The sequence below is a fragment of the Talpa europaea genome, assembly GCF_964194135.1.
Source record: "Talpa europaea genome assembly, chromosome: 11".
Taxonomy (NCBI): domain Eukaryota; kingdom Metazoa; phylum Chordata; class Mammalia; order Eulipotyphla; family Talpidae; genus Talpa; species Talpa europaea.
In genome coordinates, this window is record NC_140078.1 from 35,605,937 (window position 1) to 35,631,061 (window position 25,125).

At 40.5% G+C, this 25,125-nt stretch overlaps 1 protein-coding gene across 2 annotated transcripts in view; it reads left to right on the forward strand.

Moving 5' to 3' along the window:
* Positions 1-25,125, forward strand: part of RIN2 (Ras and Rab interactor 2) — a gene marked incomplete at both ends in the record, with an annotated part of 107,323 nt that overhangs the window by 46,524 nt on the left and 35,674 nt on the right. Inside the window, 3 exons of one of the 2 annotated variants that reach the window (XM_084247268.1) lie at positions 16,267-16,459; positions 22,103-22,214; positions 24,938-25,010. In XM_084247268.1, coding sequence (XP_084103394.1) covers positions 16,267-16,459; positions 22,103-22,214; positions 24,938-25,010 — 378 coding nt within the window. Of the gene's footprint in view, positions 1-16,266; positions 16,460-22,102; positions 22,215-24,889; positions 25,011-25,125 lie in introns of both variants that reach the window. The other variant, XM_084247269.1, reaches the window with a different exon arrangement.

Here is a 25,125-nt window from a genome sequence, read left to right on the forward strand (position 1 = left end):
GAATCATAAAGGGGGGAAGAGGAAATTAAGTAAAAAAAAAACCCTTTATTTGCTCATACTCTAATCTTTGAGGGGGATGAAGGGATAAGGAAGAGGAAAGAAGAAGCATATATCAGGATCAAAAACTGCTTCATCTTCCTCTTGGCTTCCTAACTTCTTTTTGGTAAGACACTAGCAGAGGGCTTGGTGGTGGTGGTGATGGTAGTGGAGTTACTGAGCAAATACACTATTGTGTTTGCAAAAGTTTAATACAATCCATACCTCAGAATTGATGGAAGAGGCATGGCTGGATCAGAGGGTAAGCAATTCTAATTCTAGTCTCTTTGCTAGGCAGGAAGTGGGGACCTATCACCCATTTTCAACTTTTAATTTTTTTATGCACCAGCTGGCATTCCCTAATTGCTTTACAAGGTGATTTTTTTAAAAGGATTTATTTATTTATGTATACAAGAACTGGGGTACAAGCCAAAAGTGTGGGGGAGAGGGGTGAGAGGATTCACCAGAGACAGTGTAGGGAACAGAATAGGCAGAAAGAGCTTCTGCACAGCAAAAGAGACAATAACAAAAACAAAGAGAAACCCCACCGACTGGGAGAAAATTTTTGCACACAACACTAATGATAAAGGATTGATCACAAAAATCTACAAAGAACTGATGAGACTCAACAAAAACAAAGAAAATAATCCAGTCAAAAAATGGTCAATGCTGCTTTCAAAGAAACCTTTACACTTATGAATTTTCACCAAGTAATCACACCACGCAACAACATCCAGTTCAAGAAATAGCATTTTCAACACCCTCTCACCTAAGTGCTTCATTCTAATCAGTCTACCCCAAGAGTAACCACTTTCCCCTCTTATTACCATAAATTAATTTTGCCTATTTGGAACTTTATATAATTAGAATCCTATAACATGTTCTTTTAACTCTGGCTGCTGCTGCTTCTTTTTATTGTCTTACATTATTGTTCGTTTTTGTACAGTAATTGATTTCTTAACTCTGGCTTCTTTCATTTAACATTTGGTATCATATTCCATTATTCGAATACAAGACAATATGTTTTTCCATCTTACTTTGATGGGTAGTTGAGTAGTTTCCAGTTTGGTGCTATTTTGAATTTAGTTGCTCTAACATTCTTGTTCTTGTCTAACATTCTTGTTCTTTTGGTGACACATTTTGGTTAGAAATAGAGGTGTGGAATTTGGGGTGGTAGTATGGTCATATAGTCAATGTTAGTAAATAGTACCCAACAGTTTTTCAAAGTCAGTGCATCAGTTTTGCACTGAGAGTTCTAAGCGATCCTTCTCATCTATAATTCCTGTTGGCTAGGTTTTCATTTTATCCATATGGATCGATGTATTGATATAGTGCTTCTGAAACCATGATGGGTAGAGGCTTATAAGAAACCTGCATGTTGTGACTTGAGTGTTTATCTCAATGCTGTGGGACTCAGAAATGAAGACTAGTTTTGATAGAGCATCATATTTTTCACATGTGCTTATAATATATTTGTAGCAAATACAATTTCCTGTATTAAAAAAAATATGTCCTCAACTTCAATGACTTCTAGCATCAATTTTGCACCGAGAGTTCTGAGCACTCCAGCCTCATCTGTACTTCCTATTTGGCTAGGTTTTCATATTATCCATATGGATCAGTTGATACAGAGCTTCAGAAGCTACAGAATTTAATGTCACTTTATTTTATTCCTTTCCAAGTTTTCCTCTTGAAATGTCAACTATAAAGTAACTGTTCATTTTTTTATACCCACTTCTGCTCTTCTGGAGATTTTGGACCATATCCATGAGACCATTTGGAAGCCAGTTCAAGTCACTGGAAGCAAAATTTATTTTGCATCTTATGCTGTATCCTTTTCATGTGCAGTGTTAGCGAACAAAGCAAATATTTTCCTCTTTTTCCCTATCTGGAAATTCTTACACATTGGCCATTTATTCAGGGCTGAGACCATTGCTAAGTTCCCACAGCATCAGAGAGGAGGCTGCTCTGTAAGAACCAGTCCCACCTGTCAAAAAGGTTGGTTTTCCACGTTTACTGCAAGCTCCAATTTGGTTGAGCAGAATATATTAGGTGCACCTTGCCATGTCCAGTATTGTAGGCCCCTTTATAAAGCATGTGGTGTTTGGTGTTATCAAAGTTTATGACTCCTTTCTATAGATTATCTATTTTTCTAAGCATTGTAAATGAACATATTCACTAAATCTTGGATATTTGTTTTGCCTGCCTATTCACATTCTTTCTCAAAAGATTCACGTTCTTTTTCTCAAAAGATGGGAAAATAGGGTAGAGAAGTGCTTTGATTTGAGTTGAGATTGTGTTTTGAAAGACCGTTGAAAATCCGTTTGTCTGAAATGCCTAAGTGATACCATAAACACAGCTATCTCCTTCAGCAGAGGCATGCTGGGTAGGATGCATTGGGTGTTACACTTTGTTAATAATTAGAGGAAGTCACATAGTAGCTTTATTTTTGTAGTAAGACCTTTTCCTCTAATTCCCATTGAGGATATCCTGCAATGACCAGTGTGATCAATTTCCCCCCAAATACTTAAAGTGTCTCGGATTTCAAGCCATCAGGAGTGAAATATGGTTTCAAGGAATAAAATTCTAAGATTAACCAACTCTTCACTCAGAATAGTACCAATGTAGCCATATTAACTTTTACATTAAGGAAATATTTATTTTCTTTGGGTGCTGTTTGTTAAAATACCTAGACAGTGGAGCCTGAAGTTTTCTCACCACCTAAGGGAGAAAGAATTGTAAGCAAGTGAGTATCATATGCTGGAATGAGGACATAATAGAGGACTATACCAGAGGTATAAAGGAGTGTACCAGATGTCCTATAGACCGCAGTGATGAAGCAGGATGAATTTAGAAAAGATGAGACTCCAGAATCATCAGCCTTAAAGAATGCATTAAGCAGGACTAAGTAAAGCCTCCAGATCAAAATGCCCACTCATAATGGCTATTTATTCTATCTTGATTGATGATATCTGTCATAATGGGGAAGATTTTTTTTAAAAGAATATTTAAGATTTCTTTTTCGATACCGAAAGTAAAACATGGATATTGTGGGAAAATCACAACTGCAAAACAGACAAACATTACCATAACCCAATCCTTGAGATAGAACTACTTTTGATTATTTGTTGGCTACTCTTCTTTGCTTTGGTGTGCATCCTTTCACTGTTTTTCTGTGCATTTAAACAACAGATGATGCATAATTTCTCACTAACTTACAAGGGTATCTTTGGTCAGCTTGTAAATATACAATCTGTCTTAGAAGTTGAGTCCACTTTTCTTGAGGGGTAGCACCTTCCACTTTAATGGCTGGCTTTCCTGTTAACTAGAAACTTGGGCACACACAATTTTAGTGGCATACTCTAGAGTTAGATATATTTTACAGCTCCAACTGATATATTGGTAGTTGATTCTGCCACAAAATATCTGCTTAGAATGCAGTTGTGATTTAGCCCAGCTAAGAGATAACACCCATGTAGCCAAAATCACTTTTTTTTTTAAAGATTTTTATTTATGTATTTATAGAGAACTGGGATATAGGCCAGATGCATGGGAGGGTGAAAGGATTCACCAGAGACAGAGCGGGGAACAGAACAGGCAGACTGACAAAATACACTCCTGAGGAGAGCAGCGGGCGAGACAGGAGAGGTCTGCCGCGCCATGTGCACCCTCGTTGGCTGGCCGCGATTGAACTGGCACTGCAGAGGCTGCGGACAGCTTCATAGCGCTGCGCTCAACCACTTATGCCACCAGCAGAGGCCCCCAAAATCACTGAGAACTGAGGACCCCAACTGAGAACTGCCTTTCCTTGAAATCACGCGCATGTCCCTGTTCAGGCTCAAAGGTCCGCAGATGGGCCCCAACTCCAGCTGCTCTGCTCCTTGTGTTTTCAGATCCAAGGGTAACCAGGACAACAGGTTCTTTGTTCCAATGTTCTTAGTTTTACAGGAACAAATGAATGCCCCTGCCAGCTTTGACTCATATCGACCCTTTCATCTCTAGCTGGAGTCAGCGAGAGGAAGTTTGTAAGCAAAAAAGCCACCGAATCCTCCTGTCCAGAAAGTGGCAATGCTTTCTCCCCAGTAGAAGACTTGTGTTTTTGTTCCATTCCTATGTAGTTCTCTCCTCCTAGTCCTCAGTAGATAGAGCTTAAAAGTCACTGATGTCTCTGAAATTTTTTCACAAAAACCTTCCTGCAACATGCTTAGCCATGCAGGAATTAAATCCATAACCCAAAGTATGTTAGAGAGTCTTTTTCCTTTAAAAGCGACAAAAAAAAAAAAAAAAAAAAAAGACTTCAGGGAATTCAATTATTGACTTGTGTGGTGTGGGGAAACTGCAGAAATCTGAACTGGGCCTAGTACTATCGCGTTCTAACATTTTGACCTCAAGAAAATAAACTGATTGGCCTTCTAATAACCTTCGCTAACTCAGGTAAATGCACAGTGATCTTTATAAGAATATCCCTTCCTCTCAGCCTTGAGACTCCACAAAAGTTTCCTCCTCTTCCTGGCAATTTCTCTGCTATAAACTGAGAAATTACCCAGGATGAGTCTGGATCTCCCTTCTCCAGGCAAGATTTCAAGGGTTTAATCCAGCTTCGCAGATTCTAAATTGCCAGGAAATGATTAGATATCGACTAGGTATTTTGTGAAATTGAACCATTTGGCCCTTGTGCCAAAAAGTTTTATCAGATGGATCTCTTTGGTCTGAGCTGTCGTTTTCTCTGTCTCCTTATATAGGAGGCCTCTCTAATAACATTTTTTTCAGAAACTGCTAGTGTTAAACCCATTACTTTCTTCCCCCAGCTCAAGTAAGTCCCACTAAGCCAGTCATTGTGGCCACTACTTGGCATTAGGGGTGTGTTTGCTTTCCTTTTGATACAAAGACAAGGATCTACTGGTCCCAAGGAAAAACCATGATGGACACAACTCTGGCTTCTGTCTGGTCTTGCATTGGCCTCCCACAGCTGGAAGCCTGAGCCATCGGCCAGTGCCACGTCCCAGGCTGCGCCATTCTTGCCATTGCAGCTGGTTGTGGCAACATCATGTAAAAAGGCTTTGTTAGGCTGGGGCAGCTGAACAAAGCTGCATGGGCAGAATGAGGAAGGGAGGCTCCCAGAGAGGGAGGACGCACAAGAATTTCAACACAAAAATATAAGGAGAAGTGCTTTTAATCCTTTTTCCCATGTGCAACTTGAGTATTACAAGACCCAGAATCCAAGCTGAGATGAGACTGTGATGATAGATGGGGAATGCGCCAGCTACAGGGACCTGCCAGGAGACATCCCAAGAAAGCCCACACTAATTGCTGACAAACAAGCCCCCGAATTTTGTTAATAGAGCAATCTTTGTGGTTCCTAAAATGGAAATATCTTGCCTTTCTTTCTTTTTGTGAATATCTGAAAGCTAGGAGACAATGCAAGGTACATCCTAGAAGCTCCTAAGCAGAATCTTTACTCAGTTCCCAAGTTGTCCCAGGCTCTTATCAGTTCTTTTCAGGTTTTGTTTCAGTAACACATTCTTTTATCAATAAGGATGCATCTGTAGATACAGGGAAACTAAGACTGAAGGACATGTAGTAGAGGGCCAAGACTTCACAGTGCTGAAGAGTCAACTGAGGCTTTGATTTTAAGTCTGACTGCAAATGTTCTTTCCATCAAACCACTGAAGATGATGAGGCTGAGCAGAGGCTAAATTGTGGATTGACCAACTGAAACTATGACCACCCCCACCCACACACTTTTGGCCTACACCCGAGTTCCTTTTTTTTAATAAAGATTTGTTTATTTATACAAGAACTGGGGTACAGGCCAGATGCGTGGGAGGGTGAGAGGATTCACCAGAGACAGAGCAGGAAACAGAACAGGCAGACTGACGAAATACACTGCTGAGGGGAGCAGCCGGTGAGACAGGAGAGGTCTGCTGCGGACAGCTTCACAGTGCGGCTCTCAACCGCCTGAGCCACCAGGGAGGCCCTTGTATGCATAAATAAATTTTAAAAATAAATCTTAGGGCCTCCCCAGTGGCGGAGCGGTTGGGTACTGGGTTGCAAGGCTGCCCGCAGCCTCTGCAGCGCCAGTTCGATCCCTGGCCGCTGGCGAGGCTACCACATGGTGTGCAGGCCTTTCCTGCCGCCCGCTGCTCCCCTCAGCAGTGTATCATCAGTCTGCCTGTTCTGTTCCCCGCTCTGGCTCTGGTGAATTCTCTCACCCTCCCCTGCTTCTGACTGTGTACAGTGCTTGTATAAATAAACAAATCTTTAAAAATAAATAAATAAATCTTAAAAAAATAGCATCTTGATATTGATGCATCCATATGTATAAGAAATGGTGGTTTAAATTCTAGCTAAATAAGATTTTATGTTATTTTATTAATGCCTGTACCCCTATAAGTGTGTGTTTGGAGGTTCCTGCTTTGAGTTTTTCCAGTCCTTATTTGTGTGCCTGCCTTAACCAAAGGCAACTTTCCTACTAATTCCATCTACCTTCTGTCTCCTGTGCTCAACCAGTGGGTGCACATAAGCTGCTTTTGCTGAAATCCTAAATCTCATTTCTAGCATTGGAATAAGACATTCTATGTTTAGGACATTAAATGAAGCACCTATCACCAGTAACCTGTGTTGGGCATAGAATTACAATTCTAGACTAAAACTCAGCATTGACTTTTATACCCAAACCCCACTCCTTGCCAGCCAATGAGAAGCTGGACTGGGTATCCATTCCAACAGTGAGGAGAGACCTACTAAAAGTTTAGATTTGTTATTCTGGAAGGACTGGGGCAGCTCAGGCCCTTTTCTCTCCCTACCCCCTATTATGGCCCCAAGACCAGGGAACTCCTGGTAGCTGTCGTAATTTTCGCCACCCATTTCCTGTTAAGCGCAGAGACAAGAACCCTTTGTCGCCTGAGACTGGAACTGAGCAACTGGCTTCTGTTGTTGAGGCCTCGCTGAGGAAAGGCTTGAATCAGAGGTTACGGCTAGGGACCCCAGAAAGAAGCTAATAGACAAATGCAGTTATTCTTCTTCCTCAATCACAAGGAATAAACCTATTGCCTGCAGACCCCCACATACCCCTATCAAGCCTGAAGCAGACATTATTATAGCAAAGCCTCCCCTGGGTTAGGCTAATCAGAGACACTATAGTGCAGAGTAAAATGGGGTAAATACTCCAGAGGTGAATAAAAAATGAGGAAAGGAAGCCAGTAGACCAGAAGTTGAATTGCAGCTGAAGAAGACAGGGGAGAAGACAGGATTTGAGCTTGGTTTTAACAGATGGGTAGAAACCAGTTATGGTAGTGGCCATCAAGAATAGTTTGAAAGGGCCTCTCTGGTGGCGCAAGGGGTTAAGCACCCCACTATGTAGCAATCCACAGCCTCTGCAACATGAGTTTAATCCCTGGCTGGCCAGGCAGCAACCCACATGGCGCAGCAGACCTCTCCTGTCTCACCTGCTGCTCCCCTCAGCAGTGTATTTCAGTCAGTCTGCCTGTTCTGCTCCCCACTCTGTCTTTGGTGAGTCCTCTCACCCCCTGCATCTCTGGCCTGTACCCCAGCTCTTGTATGCATAAATACATAATCTTTAAAAAAAAAAGAATAGTTTGAACACAGTCCAGGGGAGACTGAACAATGACAACCAGGTAATTTTTTCAGGATCCTTTTACCCCTTCAGTCCCCAGGGAAAGGTTTGTAAATAATATGAAAGAAAAAATTCTTCTTTCAAATTCAAATCATCTCAGCCCAAATTTCATCTGTTGTTTTCTCTTTCTCATCACAGACCATGTTTACTGTTAATGTACCTGCTGTTTTTCTTTAAATTGCCTGATCTTTTACATTTATTTTAAAAAGTAAAAAGTTGATCTTAAAAGATAGAAGCTATATAATGCTACCTATAAGGGGTACTTAGAATCATCAGAATTATAGACAGAATGTGGAATGGAGGTTCACAGGAATGGAGGAGGAGAGAATGGGAAATTATTATTTAATTGGTATATAGTTACAGTTTTATGAAAGGAGAAGTTTTAGAGATGAATGGTTGTGCTTGAATGTGAAAGAATGTAATACTACTGAACCATACACATAAAAAATGGTTAAGATGGTAAAATTAATGAGATATGTATTTGCCATTATAAAAATGGGGAAAGAGTTAAATTGAATGTCTTCACTGTAATTTGGAAGTACATTAAATACATGGAGGTATTAAAATGAGTACTGGCCATTAAAATAAAACTCATGCCTCCATGTGTCACCTTGTCATAGCCACCTCTTTGGGAAATATTGTCCATCTTTGATATGAAACATTGAGAAGCTGTAAAATATCAGAGTCTCCATTATCTCCCAAATAGAATTTTGTTTTGTGTCGGACTTCTTTGCTCTGTATAAGAACTGCAGCTCTTTGTTAGGCAGAATAGCCATGTGATGAATCTTAAACCATAATTAAGTTCTAGACAAAGAAACTCAAATCCTGGGCTCAGCTTTTATTGTTTACTTTGCTTCTTTTCATTGTATTGAGGAGGTTGGCATCCTGTTAACAATAACCAGCCTGATCAGCTCATCTTGATTCGTACTTTATAAAATTAAGTATTTACCATGTAAACAAGGGAAAACAGTTTTCTTGAAAGTCTGGGAGGTCTGCCTAGAACCTTCAGAGAGTACATAGGTAAAGCACTGGTTTGAGTTATCAGGGAGGAGTTTGCGGGAAATCCACGTGGGCCACCCGCCCAAATCTAACACAGGACTGGTCTAGAAGGAGCAGGCAAATCAAGAGTTCCCTTCCACACCTTTGTAGAGCCTGATATAGGAGATTAAGGGTGCTCCCTGGGGCCAGGAGTTAGTGAGTTGGGCAGATGATAAAGACCAAAGACAAACTATATTTTAGTAGGTTGTGATAATCCTTCCTCCTGCTGACTAATCCTGCTGACTCAGTCATCCAAATGTCTCCAGGTGACTTAATTTACAAAGCCCATCAATTCTACAAAGTAGAAACAAAACACAATACATAGATAAAATAGGGGGGTGTCTTCTTTATGATGTAAAATTGCAGCTGTCCCTGATTCCAGGGCAGATGGGATGTGTTTGTGCTAAGGCACATGTACTCATACATGAGACACATATAAGGGAGCCAAAGAACCATGGAACCATTAGGAAAGCATTGCTTGGCTAGAATCATGCCCAGCTCATTTAATTCCACAGAGGACTTGGTATTCATTCTATGAGCAGTTTAACTAAATTAATCATTTTAAAGGTGAACTATGATTTAACAGTCTGCTATAGAAAGGAGAATTCTTAGTACATTTAAAATACTTAGAGGAAACAGATTTTGTCTTTAAAAATATCAAGCACATCTTACCATAGAGGTTGATGTCCATTTAAAAAATATAATTGTTCAGCCCAATAATGGTGTGTTTTTAGCACACACAGAGAAGATTTGGGGGCATGTTTTTATTTTTGTATATACTGTTTCATCTCCATGTCCTAACTCTGAGAATAGTACCTTCTGGAACACTGTACGTATGCTAAGACCCATTAGCTAAATGGACAAGTACCACCCTGTTGACAGTAATAATTTGACATTTTGCCTTGTATGTAGGCCCCTTGAACTTTATTTTTGTTATTCAACACCAGACTCTGATTTTAATATCTGGATGGTTGTTGACTGCATTTATAGCAGCAGTATCTTTTTTCCTGCACTAACAACTGCACACCATTTTTTTTTTTATGTTTTAATCATGCCTTTTTAATTGTATATTTCATTTGTTTGGAAAGAGACTGGTCTATAAAGTCAAAGTATATACCTCCCATGTGATATATTGGGAAATGCAAGGAGCTTTTATGAACATATTTTTGTCTGAACCCTTGTCATTAGAAGCTGCATCCAATGACTATGCTGTCCCCTGGAGTTCTGAATTGAGACAAGAGTGAGCATCATTTGGAAGCTCTGCTGCAAATTATTTCTTTCTCTAAGATGGATCTGAGTCATTGGATTTTTATATAACTAGGCCCAGGTCTGCCTGGCTGCCCTACATTAACATACACTTCATGCAGTCACTTGTTCTTGCACTCTTTAGGCTACTAATGCCTGGTCCTAGGAATGAAGAGAATACAGCCAAGTGGAAAGGCCACTCGCATCCTATACTCTGAAGAGCCTTAACTCAGGGTTGAACAGAGGATAACTGGTGGTGCATGGGCTGTCCCCCATGCAGCCTTCACCAGAGTGGGGAGAAATAGCCACTGGTCTTCTTCAAAGCCATGAGGGGCAGAGATGGTATTTGAGTTTTCCATTTGGGGGATATTCTATGATTTGCTCAGTGTCTTCACTGTGGGTCTCACTGAATCCACATCTGATCTACATTTCTTTATGAAAACAAGCTTAGATGCTTGGAAATAGTAATAACTTTTTAAAAAAAAATGAGTTTATCTAATTAAAACTCAGTAAGATAGTATTTTCATATTCCATTTTCTACAAACTATTTTGAGTAATTTCAAACAATCCAGAAAAGTTGTGAAAATAATACTATTCACCTAAATTTACCAGTTGTTGAAGTTTTGCCATCCTTGCTTTTCCTCTCTTTATTTTTTTCCTTTCTTTTCTTTCTTCTCTTTTTGGACAGGAATAGGGCATCGACCATTTGATGCTTTCAAGCATTCTCATATGTTACCCCTAAATTCTTCAGTATGCATCTCCTAACAACATGAGCATTTTTCATAATCATACTAACCATAACCATAATAAATAACCATAGTAAAATAATCATATTCAGGACATATATATGTCAATAAAATATTACTTAATAAATGTCCATATTTAAATATGCCTAATTGTCTTTTATTTGCTTTATTAAATTCTGATGCCATTCTGTGATCAATTCTATGCACTCTGTATACTTACCACATCCCCTTATTTTCTCTTTACCTACAATAATTCCACAGCCTTAAAAATAAAAACTTTGTTGACTTTGGCATTTTTAAAGCGTTCAGGTCAGACGTTTTGCAGAAAGTCACTGAATTTGAATTTGTCTTATTGCTTCCCTCCGTGTACATTTAGGTTAAACACATTATGGGGCAGGAAGACTTATAAGGGATTATCATCTACTCAGAACATCACATCTGAAGTCAGTTGTCTCATTTTTGGAGGTCTTAACATGAATCACTCGATTAAGATGGTATCTGCTAGCTTTCTCCATTGTCAGGGTACTGTTCTTATTGATAAGTAATCTGAGGGGCATCTTTTATGACTGAAAGTTCTGTTTCCTAAGTCTTTCACCTGAATATGTTAGCCTCCATTCATGATTCTTGCTTGTCTCAATTCTAAAGGTGTGTGGAGGTGATATTATTTAACTTTTTCACATTAGAAAGATAAAACTCAGGGCTTCCCTGGTGGCACATGGTGTTACATCTCAGCACTGTCTACTGTCATCAGCCACTGCAGCGTGAGTTCGCTCCTCAGCCAGGGAGGTAACCCACATGGCGCAGCAGACCTCTCCTGGCTCACACGCTGCTCCCCTTAGCAGTGTATTTCAATCGATTTTCCTGTTCTACTCTCCACTCTGTCGCTGGTGAATCCTCTCACCCCCCACACCTCTGGCCTACACCCCACTTCTTGTTTGCATAAATAAATAAAAAATAAATCTTAAAAAAAAAAGAAGATAAAACTCAAAAAAGAGACCTGACCATGTCTCACATACTGGCCATCCCATGGTGGCCATGTCAGCCTGAGAATTTCCTGAATTATATCACAGTGGTTTATACTTTAAAAGCCACTCATTCTTTACCGCCCACCTCCATCCCCCAATATTTGCATGCAGACATTTGTTTCAGGAATCACTAATTTCTGTTGGCCTTATCCAGATCTTGGGTGGACTTCTCTAGAAACAGAGCCTGAAACAGAGCCTGTTGTTGTTTATTTAATTTATTTTTGATTAATAAATACCATTGTTTTACATCCTTCCTAAATATTTTGATAATTTAGATTTCTCGCTTCTGGTGTGGTCACCATAGCTCTCCTACTACCAAAGCACCCATAGTCCTCCAATATAGTCTATTATGCTGGCCAATCTCCTCACCCCCTCCCTATTGTCACTCCTGTCCCTTCCTTCCCATCCCCTCTTGGATATATCAGATATATGGTCAGTCTGCATTCCCACGAGCAGTGTAAGAGGGTTCCTTTTTCTCCATCCTCTTACCAGCACTTGTTTCTGCTTTTTTTAAATATAGGCCATTCTCACTAGTGTGAGGTGGTATCTCATTGTAGTTTTGATTTCTATTTCCCTGATGAGTGATAATGAACATTATTTCATGCGCCTGTTGGTCATCTGTATGTCTTATTTGAAGAAGTGCCTATTTAGCTTTTCTGTCCATTCATTGATTGGGTTGTTTTCTTTTTGTTGAATTTTATGAACTCTTTGTAGATCTTTGATACCAATCCCTTGTCAGATGTATGATGTGCAAATATTTTCTCCCTATCAGGGAGTGTCTTTCTGTTTTGGTTACTGTCTCTTTCACTGAACAGAAGTTTCTCAGTTTGATGTAGTCCCAGTTGTTTATATTCTCCTTTCTTTTCCTTGCTACTGGGGACAAATCTGTAAAGATAGTTCTGAAGTTTATGTCATGGAGTGTTTTGCCTATTTTTTCCTATGCATTTTATGGTTTTAGGCCTTACATCCATGTCTTTTATCCATTTTGAGGTGATTTTTATGTATGGTGTGAGATGTCAGTCTAGTTTCATTATTTTGGAAGTTGCAGTCCTGTTTTCCTGGCATCATTTATTGAAGAGGCTTTCCTTGTTGCATTGTATATGTTCATTCCTTTGTCATGGATTATTTGTCCATATGCATGTAGGGATTTTTTCTGGGCTCTCAATTCTATTCCTTTGGACTTTGTGTTTGTTTTTGTTCCGGTATCAGTCTGTTGTAATTATTATAGCTTTATAGTGTAGTTTAAAGTCTGAAAATGTAATGCCACCATTCCCCCCCTTTTTAGTAAGGAGAGCTTTGGCTGTTTGGGGGCTTCTGTGTTTCCATATGAATTTCAGTAATATTTCTTCCATTTTTTGGAAGCATGCCATTGAGATTTTTATTGGGATTTCAATGAATCTGTAAATTGTTTTGGGCAAGATGGCCATTTTGACAATGTTGACTCTTCCAACCCTTGAGCAGGGAATGTCTTTCCACTTCCTTGCATCTTCTATTTCTTTTACAATACTTACAGTTTTCCTTGTATAGGTATTTCACCTGCTTTCTTAGCTTTATTCCCAGGTATTTACTTTTTTTTAGGTGAGAATGTAAATGGGAATACTTTCTTAATTTCTCCTTCTACCTCATTGTTTGTGTATAGGAAAGCAACTGATTTTTATGTGTTGACTCTCTAACCTGCCATTTTGTTGGTTTATTACTTTAATTAGTTTTCTGTGGAGTCTTTAGAGTTCTCCTTGTATATTATCACATCACCTGCAATTATGATAGCTTTACTTTTTTCCCAATTTGGTTTCCTTTCATATCTTTCTCTAGCCTAATTGCTTTATCTTGGATTTCTAATACTATGTTGAACAGTAGTGGGATAGTGGACATCCTGAGACAGGGATTCTTTCACAGTGATTGAGAGAGGATTTCGGGAGCAGCCTGTAAAGAAGAGAAGAATACATGATGGGGTGGGGGAAGAAACCCAGGAAAAGATATGGGGCCAGCTGAAGTCTAGATCCAGCTTGATACTATAGGGAGCTCTGAAGTCTGAACAGCACCCTAGGGTAACCCTATCTTGAGGTAGAGAAGTAGTATATCATTAGCAGTGGGTCTGCTCCCAGGGAAGGGCATAACTTCCTGGGCATGTACAAGAGACGGGGGTTATCAGTGAGCCTTTGGCAGCAAATAATCACAGGCAGGGGCATAAGTGCCCCTTCTCACAAAGGGGATCTGGAATTTAGTTTTCTCTCATTAGTTCTTTCCTGAGGGTTGTCCCTGGTCAAAGCTAATTTATCTTATAATGTGCTATAAACCTCAAATGACTGACTAAATAAAGGTGTTAGCATAGTCATTTTAAAAAAACAAGGTCTAATTTATGGTTGCTCCTTTATGAGGACCCATGAATCCTATTCACTGTCTTCCTGTCGAGGCACTGGTTTTTAAAGCTGAGGTCAGTTGTCAGAACAAAGACTTTTCAGCTTCTTAAAAAAACAATGGTGTCACAGGATGTGCCCCTCTAAGAAAGGAAGAGGTGTTAACATATTTATTTTCAAATGCACTTGAGTGTTAGGATTGCCATGTTGGAAACTGTACAATTTGGTCTTGGTAAAATATCACAAACTGGGATGACAGGGATGAGTGTTTATTTCAGTTCCAAGAATTCTTTCAGTGGCATGTAACCCACCCCACCCCTCAAGTACCAAACCACTAATTGAATCTGAGTCCAAGTGCACATTTTGCACTTAGATATCATGCAAATGCTCCTTAGACTGGCAGCTTCAGAGACTGCTAGGAATACACAGTCTTGGACCCATCTCAGAACTGTAGAATCAGCCTCTGGGCCTGAAACCTGGCTCTGAGGTTTAACAACCCACAGGTGATTTCTCACACAGACTTCATGCTGATCCAAAACAATGGTTGTAAATTTGCACACTGGGATAGCCTGGGGAACTTAAAAAAATTCTAATGATGCTCTGTCCAACCTAAAATTGATTTACTTGATCTGAGGTGCTGTCAGACCATCAAAACACTTTTAAATTCCTTAGAAAATTTTGATGGACAGCCAAGGTTGAGAATCACTGGTCTAAAATTTCCTTTTCTACTCTATGTGAAAGTAATGTTAACCCCCAACTTCATTTTGAGATACCTGGAGGCTGTGGAAAGACATTTGCAGAATGAGAAATTGGCCCTTTTTGGCACAGACTCTCTCATCCGGAAATCTGTAACAATGTGAAAGGAATACTTTGACATATTAGAGAGGAAATGAAAGGTAAATGTTCAGTGGAAGCATGAGGTCCTTTGGATCTGTAGAAAGTCAAGAAGGTATGGGGAGAAGTTAAAATGGGGTTCTCTGACCAGTCCACATGTTATCATTGTGGGTGCTGTTACTGAGTCTTCATACCCAAAAAAGGACCTTGCTATTGATGTAGATACACTAGCCCATATTCATGGCTTTATGTGTTACCTACAAAGTTGGATGAACACAGACCTCTTGAATTTTTAGTTCCACCATTTCATAGCTATTTGTAATTCTGGACAATAACAAGAAGTTATTTTCTTGTGCCTTAGTCTCCTCATTTGTTAAATGGGAATTACTCAAAAATTATGTTAGAATTGGTTACAGAAGCAACCAGTTGTTTTACTGAGTCATCATTCATATATCATACAATTGAAACTTTTAAAGTGTATGATTCAGTGATTTTGTTTCCAGTCACTTTGGGATTTTCACAGTGTTGTACAGCCATGCCCACATTTCATTCCAGAACATTTTCATGACCTCATAAAGAAACTGCATACCCATTAGCAATCACTACTCATCCTGAGCCCCTCCCCATTCCAGCCAACCACTAATCTTTCCATCTCTATATTTTTGTCTACTATAGATGTTTCATATAAGTGGAGCTATACAATATGTGTCCTCTTGTATCTCTTCTTTCTCTGGGCTCGATGTCGTCAAAGTTCAATCTATAGAACAGATTAGTACTTCATTCATAAAAAGGATGAATGAATGTTATGACTGAATAAAACTTCAGTGGATGATTGTACCATGTTTTATTTCTCCATTCATTTGTTGGATACTTAAGCTCTTTCTACTTTATGGTGATAAGGAATAATACCAAAATGATTTCATGAACAGCATATCACCATTTTACTATGAAGTATGTTTATAATATATTTATAATATAATTAATATTATATTTATAATGTATTTATAATATTAGTAATAAAAATGCTTTGATATGTTAGAAAAAATGAAAACCAATTTATATGGGTACAAAATGAGTGTGCATGTGTGTGAGAGTGAATTAAAAACTGAGTTAGAAATAGAAGGTTGAGTCTGTTGAATACTATTATACTCTGCTTAAAATTAGGGATTGGGAATGAACATGATGTCTTCCCTCAAAAAGCTTTCAGTCAATAGGTGAAAACAAATGTGTTTATGATCTCAAAATGGAGTATGTGCTTTAATAGACCTATGCTATGAGATGGTTGGGGGATCTCCCTTATAGGGAAATTGTGCCACAGCCATATGATTTGTGCCAATTCTCTCTCTTAGCATGATGAGACACAAGGATGATGGATATTCTGAGGAAAAGGATGTGAAGACCTGCCCCCGGGACTCTGGCTATGACAGCCTATCCAACAGGCTCAGCATTTTGGACCGACTTCTTCACACCTATCCCATATGGCTGCAACTGAGTCTGAGTGAGGAAGAGGCTGCAGAAGTCCTACAGTCCCAGCCTCCAGGGGTAAGACTCAGTATCACAAAGAAATAGGTTGAGGCAGGCAGGACTGCTACTTCCTTAAAGAGAAAGGTTGGAGTTCCAAAAGATTCTTCCCAGCTTATAGGGAGTGTAGTTCTCGGTGTATACCCGGGCTGCACTTTAGTGATTCTGGAAACTATGGTGGCCCAGAATAGGAGTGCTTTGCAATTTGTCTATCTTCATCTGCTTGGTTACCATGCAAAGCCCAGAACTCAGCAAGATTACGATCTTTGGGTAATGAGAAGGCACCACTGACCAGAGGTCCTGGCATGACTTCTTAATATTCAACATTGAGGATGAACTTGGTTGTAGAGTCCTTGGTTGCCCCTGTTGTTTGCCTTTCAACCTGATCCTGGGCACTCCCTCGGGTACAGCCATGCAACATGGAACCCAACCTTCAAAAGTTCTATTTCCATAGAACTGACTCTCAGTGGAATCCACTTTTACTTGTGCTTTCTCAATGGCTTTTCACACAGGTCAAATTCAGTTTCTTTAATCACTGCCTACTCAAGACCAGCCTCATCTTAATCAAGACCACACCACAAATCTGTAGAAGTTCCGCAAAAAAATGTTATTCAATGATTAGTATACCTTGTACTAGTCAATGTGGTAGTTATTTGCCCTATGTAACTATCAAGTTTATATTAAGAAAATAAAATTTGAAATTTAGTTCTTCAGTTGCATAAGCTAAAAGTGGCTCTGGCTGGTTGCTACCATATTGGATATCATAGAATATAGAATATTTCCATCATCATAGAAAGTTCTATTGTACAGTGCTTATGAACAATGTCTATTTCAAAAAATAGGATAAATGGCAATAAATCACAAGTGAAGTGAGACTTGAAATAACACTCAACAAGAGAGACAAACCAAGAAATATATGGAGAGGCAAGGAGAAAATTCCATCAGTAGCTGACTGATTAATTTTGTAACAAATGGGCACAAAAATAAACTTTGAGTTTCCTATCAGCCAGAACATGTCTGTTATCACTTGTTGACTTATAAGTGAGTCTTTGTTTCTCCCATGACAGAAACAGAGGACTAGAACCTCTGTTGGAACTTGCTTGGGGTGACTGGGCACAGTATTTGATCATTTGTGATGAATTCCTTGGCCAGAACACTGGGTTGTTGCCTGTGTTTTGGGTTCTGTATGACCATGATCCTCTTCTATGAGGCCCCCACTTTTTACAGGTTGATTGTCTACTCCTGCATTTCTGCAAATAATTCTAAATAGAGAGATTGTTATGTAGCTAGACAACAGTTCCCCTCCCTGCCTGGCTTCCCTTCTGGCACTGGGCACATTCATTCCTGGGGAGAACCGATGGGAAACAAGTCAGGAGGGATATTGTCTCCACCTACCTGATTCCTGGACCGGACTTGCCTGACGAGATGGGGCACGTTGAGGGTGGGGTGAGGACAGGAATACTGTGGGTCAGGAGAGGCCAATGTAGACCAGGAGAAGTGACAGTGCTGCAGAGAGGGAAAAGGAGGTGACTGAAAGTGTGTGAAGAAGGGAAATCTGAGGCCATTCCTGGTGGCATGGATCTTTAGGTGCCACCATCTTAATTAATCTACACCTAAGACAAGGGTCAGCAACCTTTCTCTCAAGGGCCAGGATATAAATATTTTTGGCTTTGGGAGCCTTTCAGTTTCTGTTACAACTACTCAACTCTGCCATTGTAGTACAGACACATCTGAATAGGCACATTGTCGTGCAGCGCAGCTCATTCATTTCAAAAGAACCCTTTATTTACATAAAAGTGGCAAGATGGATTTGGTCTGTAGGCCATACTTTGCCAACCTGTGATCTGAGTAGCAGACATTTAGGAAATAAAGCCTAGAGGTTGTACTCCCCTTTTAAACCAACCAACAGTTGCTTCCCAGCAGAGCTTTGAGCATTTACCTATTAGGATAGTATTTTGGAAGCATCTGCTTCAGTTTTAGGGTATACCACCAACACTGACCCCAAAACTGGCCACTATATGAATTCCATGGCTGCCTCCCACAGGTACTGGGAAAAAAGGGGAAAAATAAAGAGGAAACCCAAAGGTCTTACTGTTTCACTCCTAATAAGATACCCAGTTCTCATTACCCTTAGCCCCTACCCCAAAAAAGTTTCTAGGAGACAGCAGAGAGAAGTGCAGATTAAGTGGAAAATCTAAAGATAGGTAGGGGAATGGAGGGCAAAGTGTCTCATTGCAGATGATAGAAAACTAGTTCAAGAGGGCCTCCCTGGTGGTGCAAGGGGTTAAGTCTCAGCACTATGAAGCTATCAGCAGTTTGATCCTTGGCCAAGAAGCCAACCCACATGGTGCAGCAGACCTCTCCTGTCTTACCCGTTGCTCCCCTCAGCAGTGTATGTCAGTCAATCCACCCGTTCTGCTCCCCACTCTCTCTCTGGTGAATCCTCTCACCCTCCTGCACCTCTGGCCTACACCCCAGCTCTTGTATGCCTAAACAAATAAAAATAAATCTTTTAAAAAAAAAGACAGTTCAAGAAACAGAACAAGGGGCCTCCCCGGTGACGCAACAGTTGAGTGCTGGGTTGCGAAGCTGCCCGCAGCCTCTGTAGTGCTGGTTCGATCCCTGGCTGCTCCCTGGCCACCGGAGGAGGGTCCCACATGGCGCGCAGACCTCTCCTGCCGCCCCTGCTCCCCTCAGCAGTGTACTTCGGTCCTTCTGCCTGCTCTGCACCCTGCTCTGGCTCTGGTGAATTCTCTCACCCTCCCGCGCTTCTGACTGTACCCAGTGATTGTATAAATAAATAAAATAAATAAATAAATCTTAAAAAAAAAAGAAACAGAACAGGGGACTGTTCGTTGCTGTACCACACACTGCTGGGAGCACTGTTGAGCCTGCTGTCTAGGCAGTGGCCGGCCCTCCACGGAGTGAACTGTGAGAGAGTCCAGAATGGTGTACTGAGGTCAGCCATGGAAAGTTAGCTGGTTTAAAACACATCCCAAGATAATCTTAGGACCTGAAGCGATTTGTCAGAAAGTAAGGTGTGTCAGGAGTAAACAGACCTCCAGCCTTGGTGTTGACTTGGTGAACCTCAGAGCACTTGGGTCCACCTCCCAAACGCAGCAGCCACTTGTCAGCTCCAGCAAATTGTTGCCAGGCCTGGTTGGCAATATCACCTTGTTTTCCAAGAAAGAGAAGCTAAAAACTCAGATTTTAATGTAAAAAAAAAAACCAAAAAAACCAAAAAATTATTTTTTTTCACTGTCGGCAATAAATGCAATTTCTATGTTAAATATACCCAAGTCAAATTAGCCAGTGGATCCCCTATTCCCTACCTATGGTTTAGTCATGTTACCTGTGTTTTCAATATAAGCTTCATCAGCCAAGATGCCCATGGAACATAGTGGTTAGAGGACATGTAACAGGAGCTTTGAAACAAATCACCAAATTCCACACAGCTTTCCATGGTGGTTGGACCAGTTTGCATTCCCACCAGCAGTGCAGGAGAGTTCCTTTTTCTCCACATCCTCGCCAACATTTGTTGTTGCTAGTTTTTTTAATATATGCCATTCTTATTGGTATAAGATGGTATCTCATTGTGGTTTTGATTTGCATTCCCCTTATTACAAGTTCTGTTGAACATTTTTTCATATGCCTGTTGGCCATTTGCATTTCCTCTTTGGAAAGAAGTTTCTTTTTAGCTCTTCTGCCCATTTTTTGACTGGATTATTTTCTTCGGGTTTTTTTTTTTTTTTTTTTTTTTGAGTCTTATCAGCTCTTTGTAGAATTTTGTGATCGGTCCTTTATCATTAGTGTTGTGCAAAAATTTTCTCCCATTCAATGGGGTATCTCTTTGTTTTGGTTACTGTCTTTTGTTGTGCAGAAGCTCTTTAATTTGATGTAGTCCCAGCTGTTTATCTTTGCCTTCACTATCACTGCTTTGGGTGATATGTCTTTAAAGATGTTACTGAGGTGTATGTCATGTAGTGTTTTGCTTATATTTCCTTCTTTATATTTTATGATTTCATGTCTTATGTCTAGTTCTTTTTTTTTAAGAATTTTTTTTCCTAGTTAGAGGTTTTTTTTTTTTTTTAAAGATTTATTTATTCATTTATACAAGCACTGGGAACAGTCAGAAGCACGGGAGCATGAGAGAATTCACCAGAGCCAGAGTGGGGAGCAGAACAGGCAGAAGGACCGAAGTACACTGCTGAGAGGAGCAGCAGGCAGCAGGAGAGGTCTGTGCGCCATGCGGGACCCTCGTTGGTGGCCGGGAATCGAACCCGGGCTGCAGAGGCTGCGGACAGCCTCACAGCCCAGCGCTCAACCGCTGAGCCACCAAGGAGGCCCCTTATGTCTAGTTCTTTAATCCATTTTGAGTTGGTTTTTGTGCATTGTGTGAGATAGCAGTCAAGATTCATTCTTTTGAATGTAGCGACCCAGTTTTCCCGGCGCCATTCATTGAACAAACTTTCTTTGCTTCATTGCATATTCTTTGCTCTTTTGTCAAAGACTAGTTGACTGCAAATCTGTGGGTTAAAGATGGAGCTTCCATATGATCCAGCAATTCCACTCCTAGATATTTACCCAAAGGACACAGAAACATTAATTCCAAAGGGCACCTGCACCCTTATGTTTATAGCAGCACTATTTACAATAGCTAAGCTTTGGAAACAACCCAAATGCCCAAAAATAGATGACTGGATCAAGAAGATGTGGTACATATACACAATGGAATATTACTCAGCAATCAAAAAAGATAAACTCATGCAATTTGCAGCAACATGGATGGAGCTAGAAGGGATCATGCTCAGTGAAATAAGCCAGAAAGAAAAAGAAAAATACCAGATGGTCTCACTCATAGCAGGAATTTAGAAAACCTAAATAAAGGACCAAGAAAAGACTAATTATAATAAAGTGAAAATCAAAATCAACAAGCAACTATAAACCAGAGACACACTACAGAGGAAGGAGGAGGGAGTAGGATTAAAATGGGGTGGGGGGTCTCCCTGGTGGCATAGGCGGTTGAGCGCCACGTTGTGAAGCTGTTCACAGCCTCTGCAGTGCAGGTTCAATCCCGGCCAGCCGGCAAGAATCCCACATGGCGTGGCAGACCTCTCCTGTCTTGCCCACTGCTCCCCTCAGCAGTGTATTTTAGTCAGTCTGCCTGTTCTGCTCCCCACTCTGTCTCTGGTGAATCCTCTCACCCTCTTGCGCCTCTGGCCTGTACCCTGGCTCTTGTATGAATAAAATAAATCTTTAAAAAAAAAGGGGGGGTTGGGAATTGTATGGGGACTATAACCAAGATGAAAATGCATACATTGTGCAAAAATGAAAAATTATGTAAAAAATATATAAAATTTAAAAAATAATAATAAATTTATTAAAATTTTTTTTTTAAATCACCAAACTGAAAATGCTTATGCAGATTGGGGGAGCTCTTAGCCTCATGGAGAAAGTTTGTCAAAGGGAAAGTAGAATTCTTTTTGGAGCCAGTTATCGAAGGAGGCTCTCTGGCTGCACGCAGCTCACCTTCTCTGGCATGTGAGTGTCCTACGCTGAGCCTTGTTGTTCATTTATGAAGGTGTCTCTGTTCCTGAATACTGTGGGGTGTTTGGAAATTGTATATCCGGGTTTCTAAACTTGAATATCTTTTCCCTCTACTAGATCTTCCTGGTTCGTAAATCTACCAAAATGCAGAAGAAAGTCCTCTCCCTTCGCCTGCCATGTGAATTTGGAACCCCACTTAAGGAATTTGCCATAAAGGAAAGCACATACAGTAAGTGGTGGTTGGCTTGTTAGACTCTGGTTATGTGGGGACCTCGGTTTCCCACACAAGTGGAAATGGAAAAAACCTATCCTTTGAGACAGACAGATATGGGCCTGAGTCTAGGCATGTTACTTATTCACTGAATGGCTGGGCAGGTTACCTACTTTAGGAGCCTCAGTTTTCCTTATATAATGGGGTAGTAGTGACCTCGGTGAGTTGTTAACAGTTTAATTAAACAACATATGTTCAATGTTGGCAGCCCACTGCTTGGCATATTGTAGGAACCTAATAGAGGCTGGCTTCTTCACACCTTCTTGGTTAAGTAGAGCGTGGCTTCCAGATTTACTGATAAGGTAGCTGCAGGGCAGACTACTGCAATCCAGACTCTCCATGGGACCTGGTGTTAAAGCCTGTGTCAGCACATCTTTGTGGATGTGTTTCCTCTAGGCAATCACTGTTTAGTCTTCTATGAAACGCAGCTAATCAGAGGCTGAAGTTTTAAAGGGAGAGTGGTCACTGTTCAATAGTGTTGGCTTTCTTTCCACTATTCTGGTCACTGAAAATGTGAAGCGTCAGGGGGGCAAGTTTTAAATTAAAAACAAGAAACACACAGTTCGTATAGACTGCTAGATTTCCAGAAAGGATGGGAAGATGGCTCTGCACCGCAAGGAGAAGACTTTTTTGAAATTGCCGCTTAGCAAGCTGTGGTATGAAGGCCATGAGAAATGAGTTTGGAAGCTTGTCGACTGTCTCAGCAACAAGGCTGAGACCAGTCTCAAGGATTCTCACTTGCTCCCTGATTTCAATCTAAACAAGCCTTCCTGCATTTGAAGAAACTGAAGGTATTGACAATAATTTAGGAGCAGATAGACATGTGATTATACTCAGACTGGAGTACAAAGTTTTGCTGAACCAAATGGCCTTTAATTAAATCTGGAGAAGACACTTCTCAGAGAGGTAAAATCAGCCAGTCCCTCAAGTTGGGTTATAAACACAGGTTCTGATATGTTCCTCTTCTGGGTCTCCTAAGGTCTTAGACGCCAGGAAAAAAATCCCACTTTCTAAGCCACAGGAACAGTTGTTGAATCTGACCAGTGATTTGCCTCAGTTTTTTACATTTGGAGGAACCAGAAAATAGATTTGAAACCTGCCATTTAAAGATAATGAATTAAACATTAAGACAAAAAAAAAGACAATTTTGAGTTGGCTTTTAAAAGCCCACTAGCCAAGAAGTGACAGATCTAACTGGTTTTTAAATGTCTTCTAATAGCCTAAGTTAAACATGTTAGTCTCTTCCTCCCCTTCCCACTGTTAAGTGGGATAAGTACAGTTAGTGTTTGTGAGCGCCTTCTTGGTATTGGTTGGAGGTCCCTCCCATCTGAGGGTTTTCCCTCCCTATTTTGTCACAACCTCTCTCAATTCCCAAATCCTCTCCAGTTAAGTAAAGGTGGTTGAAAGCCCTAGCCTGAGCAAAGCATTAAGCCTGGCTCTAAGTAGTTACCACGAGCCTCCATGGTGGCCCCTTCTGGGCCAGAGGCTGTCTTCTCTATGAATTGAGGTGGATTGGAAGAGAAAGGAACTGGCATAAAAACATAAATATTTAGTTATAACACCTGGACAATCATATACTACTTTCACACAAATTATTCCATATTTTAAAACTTCAGATTCCACTACTGCCCTTCTAGGAGACAAGGAAAGTACTATTGTTGTCCATTTTACAGATGAAAAAAATCAAGGTTCAGAGAAGTTAGCCTAACCAAACTCAGCTCCCTCCTACTTAAATGAATAATTTGTGGTACATGTGTGTGCTTCTGTTTGTGTGTGTCTGTCTGTCCCTCATAATATACGTGTAGAGGCATAGGTATGTTCCAGGGTGCTATAGAGATACTAAATAAGCAAGCTAATACAAAATGTGTAAAGCAAAACAGAAGATGTATGGAGTTTACAAAAGGAGGAAATATCTGCTTGAGGAAATGAAGAAATCTTCACAAAACTGAGGATACTGGAATGTTTTGGAAAGAATGACAGCATAGTAGCATCTTGGCAAAGATGTTGTAAGTAGTGGTTAGCAAATACATCATTATTTCAGGTCATACCGCTCATAGCTCCCCTCTCAGGAAGAGGCACAAAATGGTACCCCTTCTTGCCAGAACACTTGTTCTCCTTAGGAGACTTGTACAAGTGTACAAGTGATTGTCATGGTGGGGGCATTCTAGCTACTGGTTCTTGATACTGAATTGAACCAAAAGCTGATTCATGGGAACCTTGTGTTATTCTCCAAGTTTTTCATTTCTTCTGCCTGGTGTCCTTGCCGGGAGTTTAGGCAAAGAAGAATGTGGTCCAGGAGGGCTATGCTAGAAGGGTCAGGGGCAGTGCGGCCTCCTACTCCCCCAGACCTGCTGATGGTCTCTCACTGCAGCCAGACTGGTTTCTGATCCCAGCCCAACTTTGTGTTCTGAATTTAAAAAAAAAAAATGGTTGTGCAATTCCAGTCTATGCTGGTCTGTTTACCAAACACTGGAGCATGTGCTCTGAATGAGTCAAGGGTTGAACTCCTAGGCTATTAACTATTTACTGGGCTGTTTCTGACTGACATATGTTCTTCTGTCAGCTGGCTCTAATAATTGGCATAGTTTGTTTGAGACGGCCCTACACACAGGAGAAGCCCCTTCCTTTCTCAGAATGTGCTCAGAGACATTCATCTTGTCTCCAAAATCTCTCTTTTCCAGCCTTTTCCCTGGAAGGCTCAGGAATCAGTTTTGCGGATTTATTCCGACTCATTGCTTTCTACTGCATCAGCAGGTAAGGCCTCTTCATCTCTTATGATTTTTCAAGTGTGTGTATGGGCAATATAAACCATTTCAAGGCTTCTTAAATAAAAAAAGACAATGGGATTGGGAGGTTCGCTGCCTGTAGT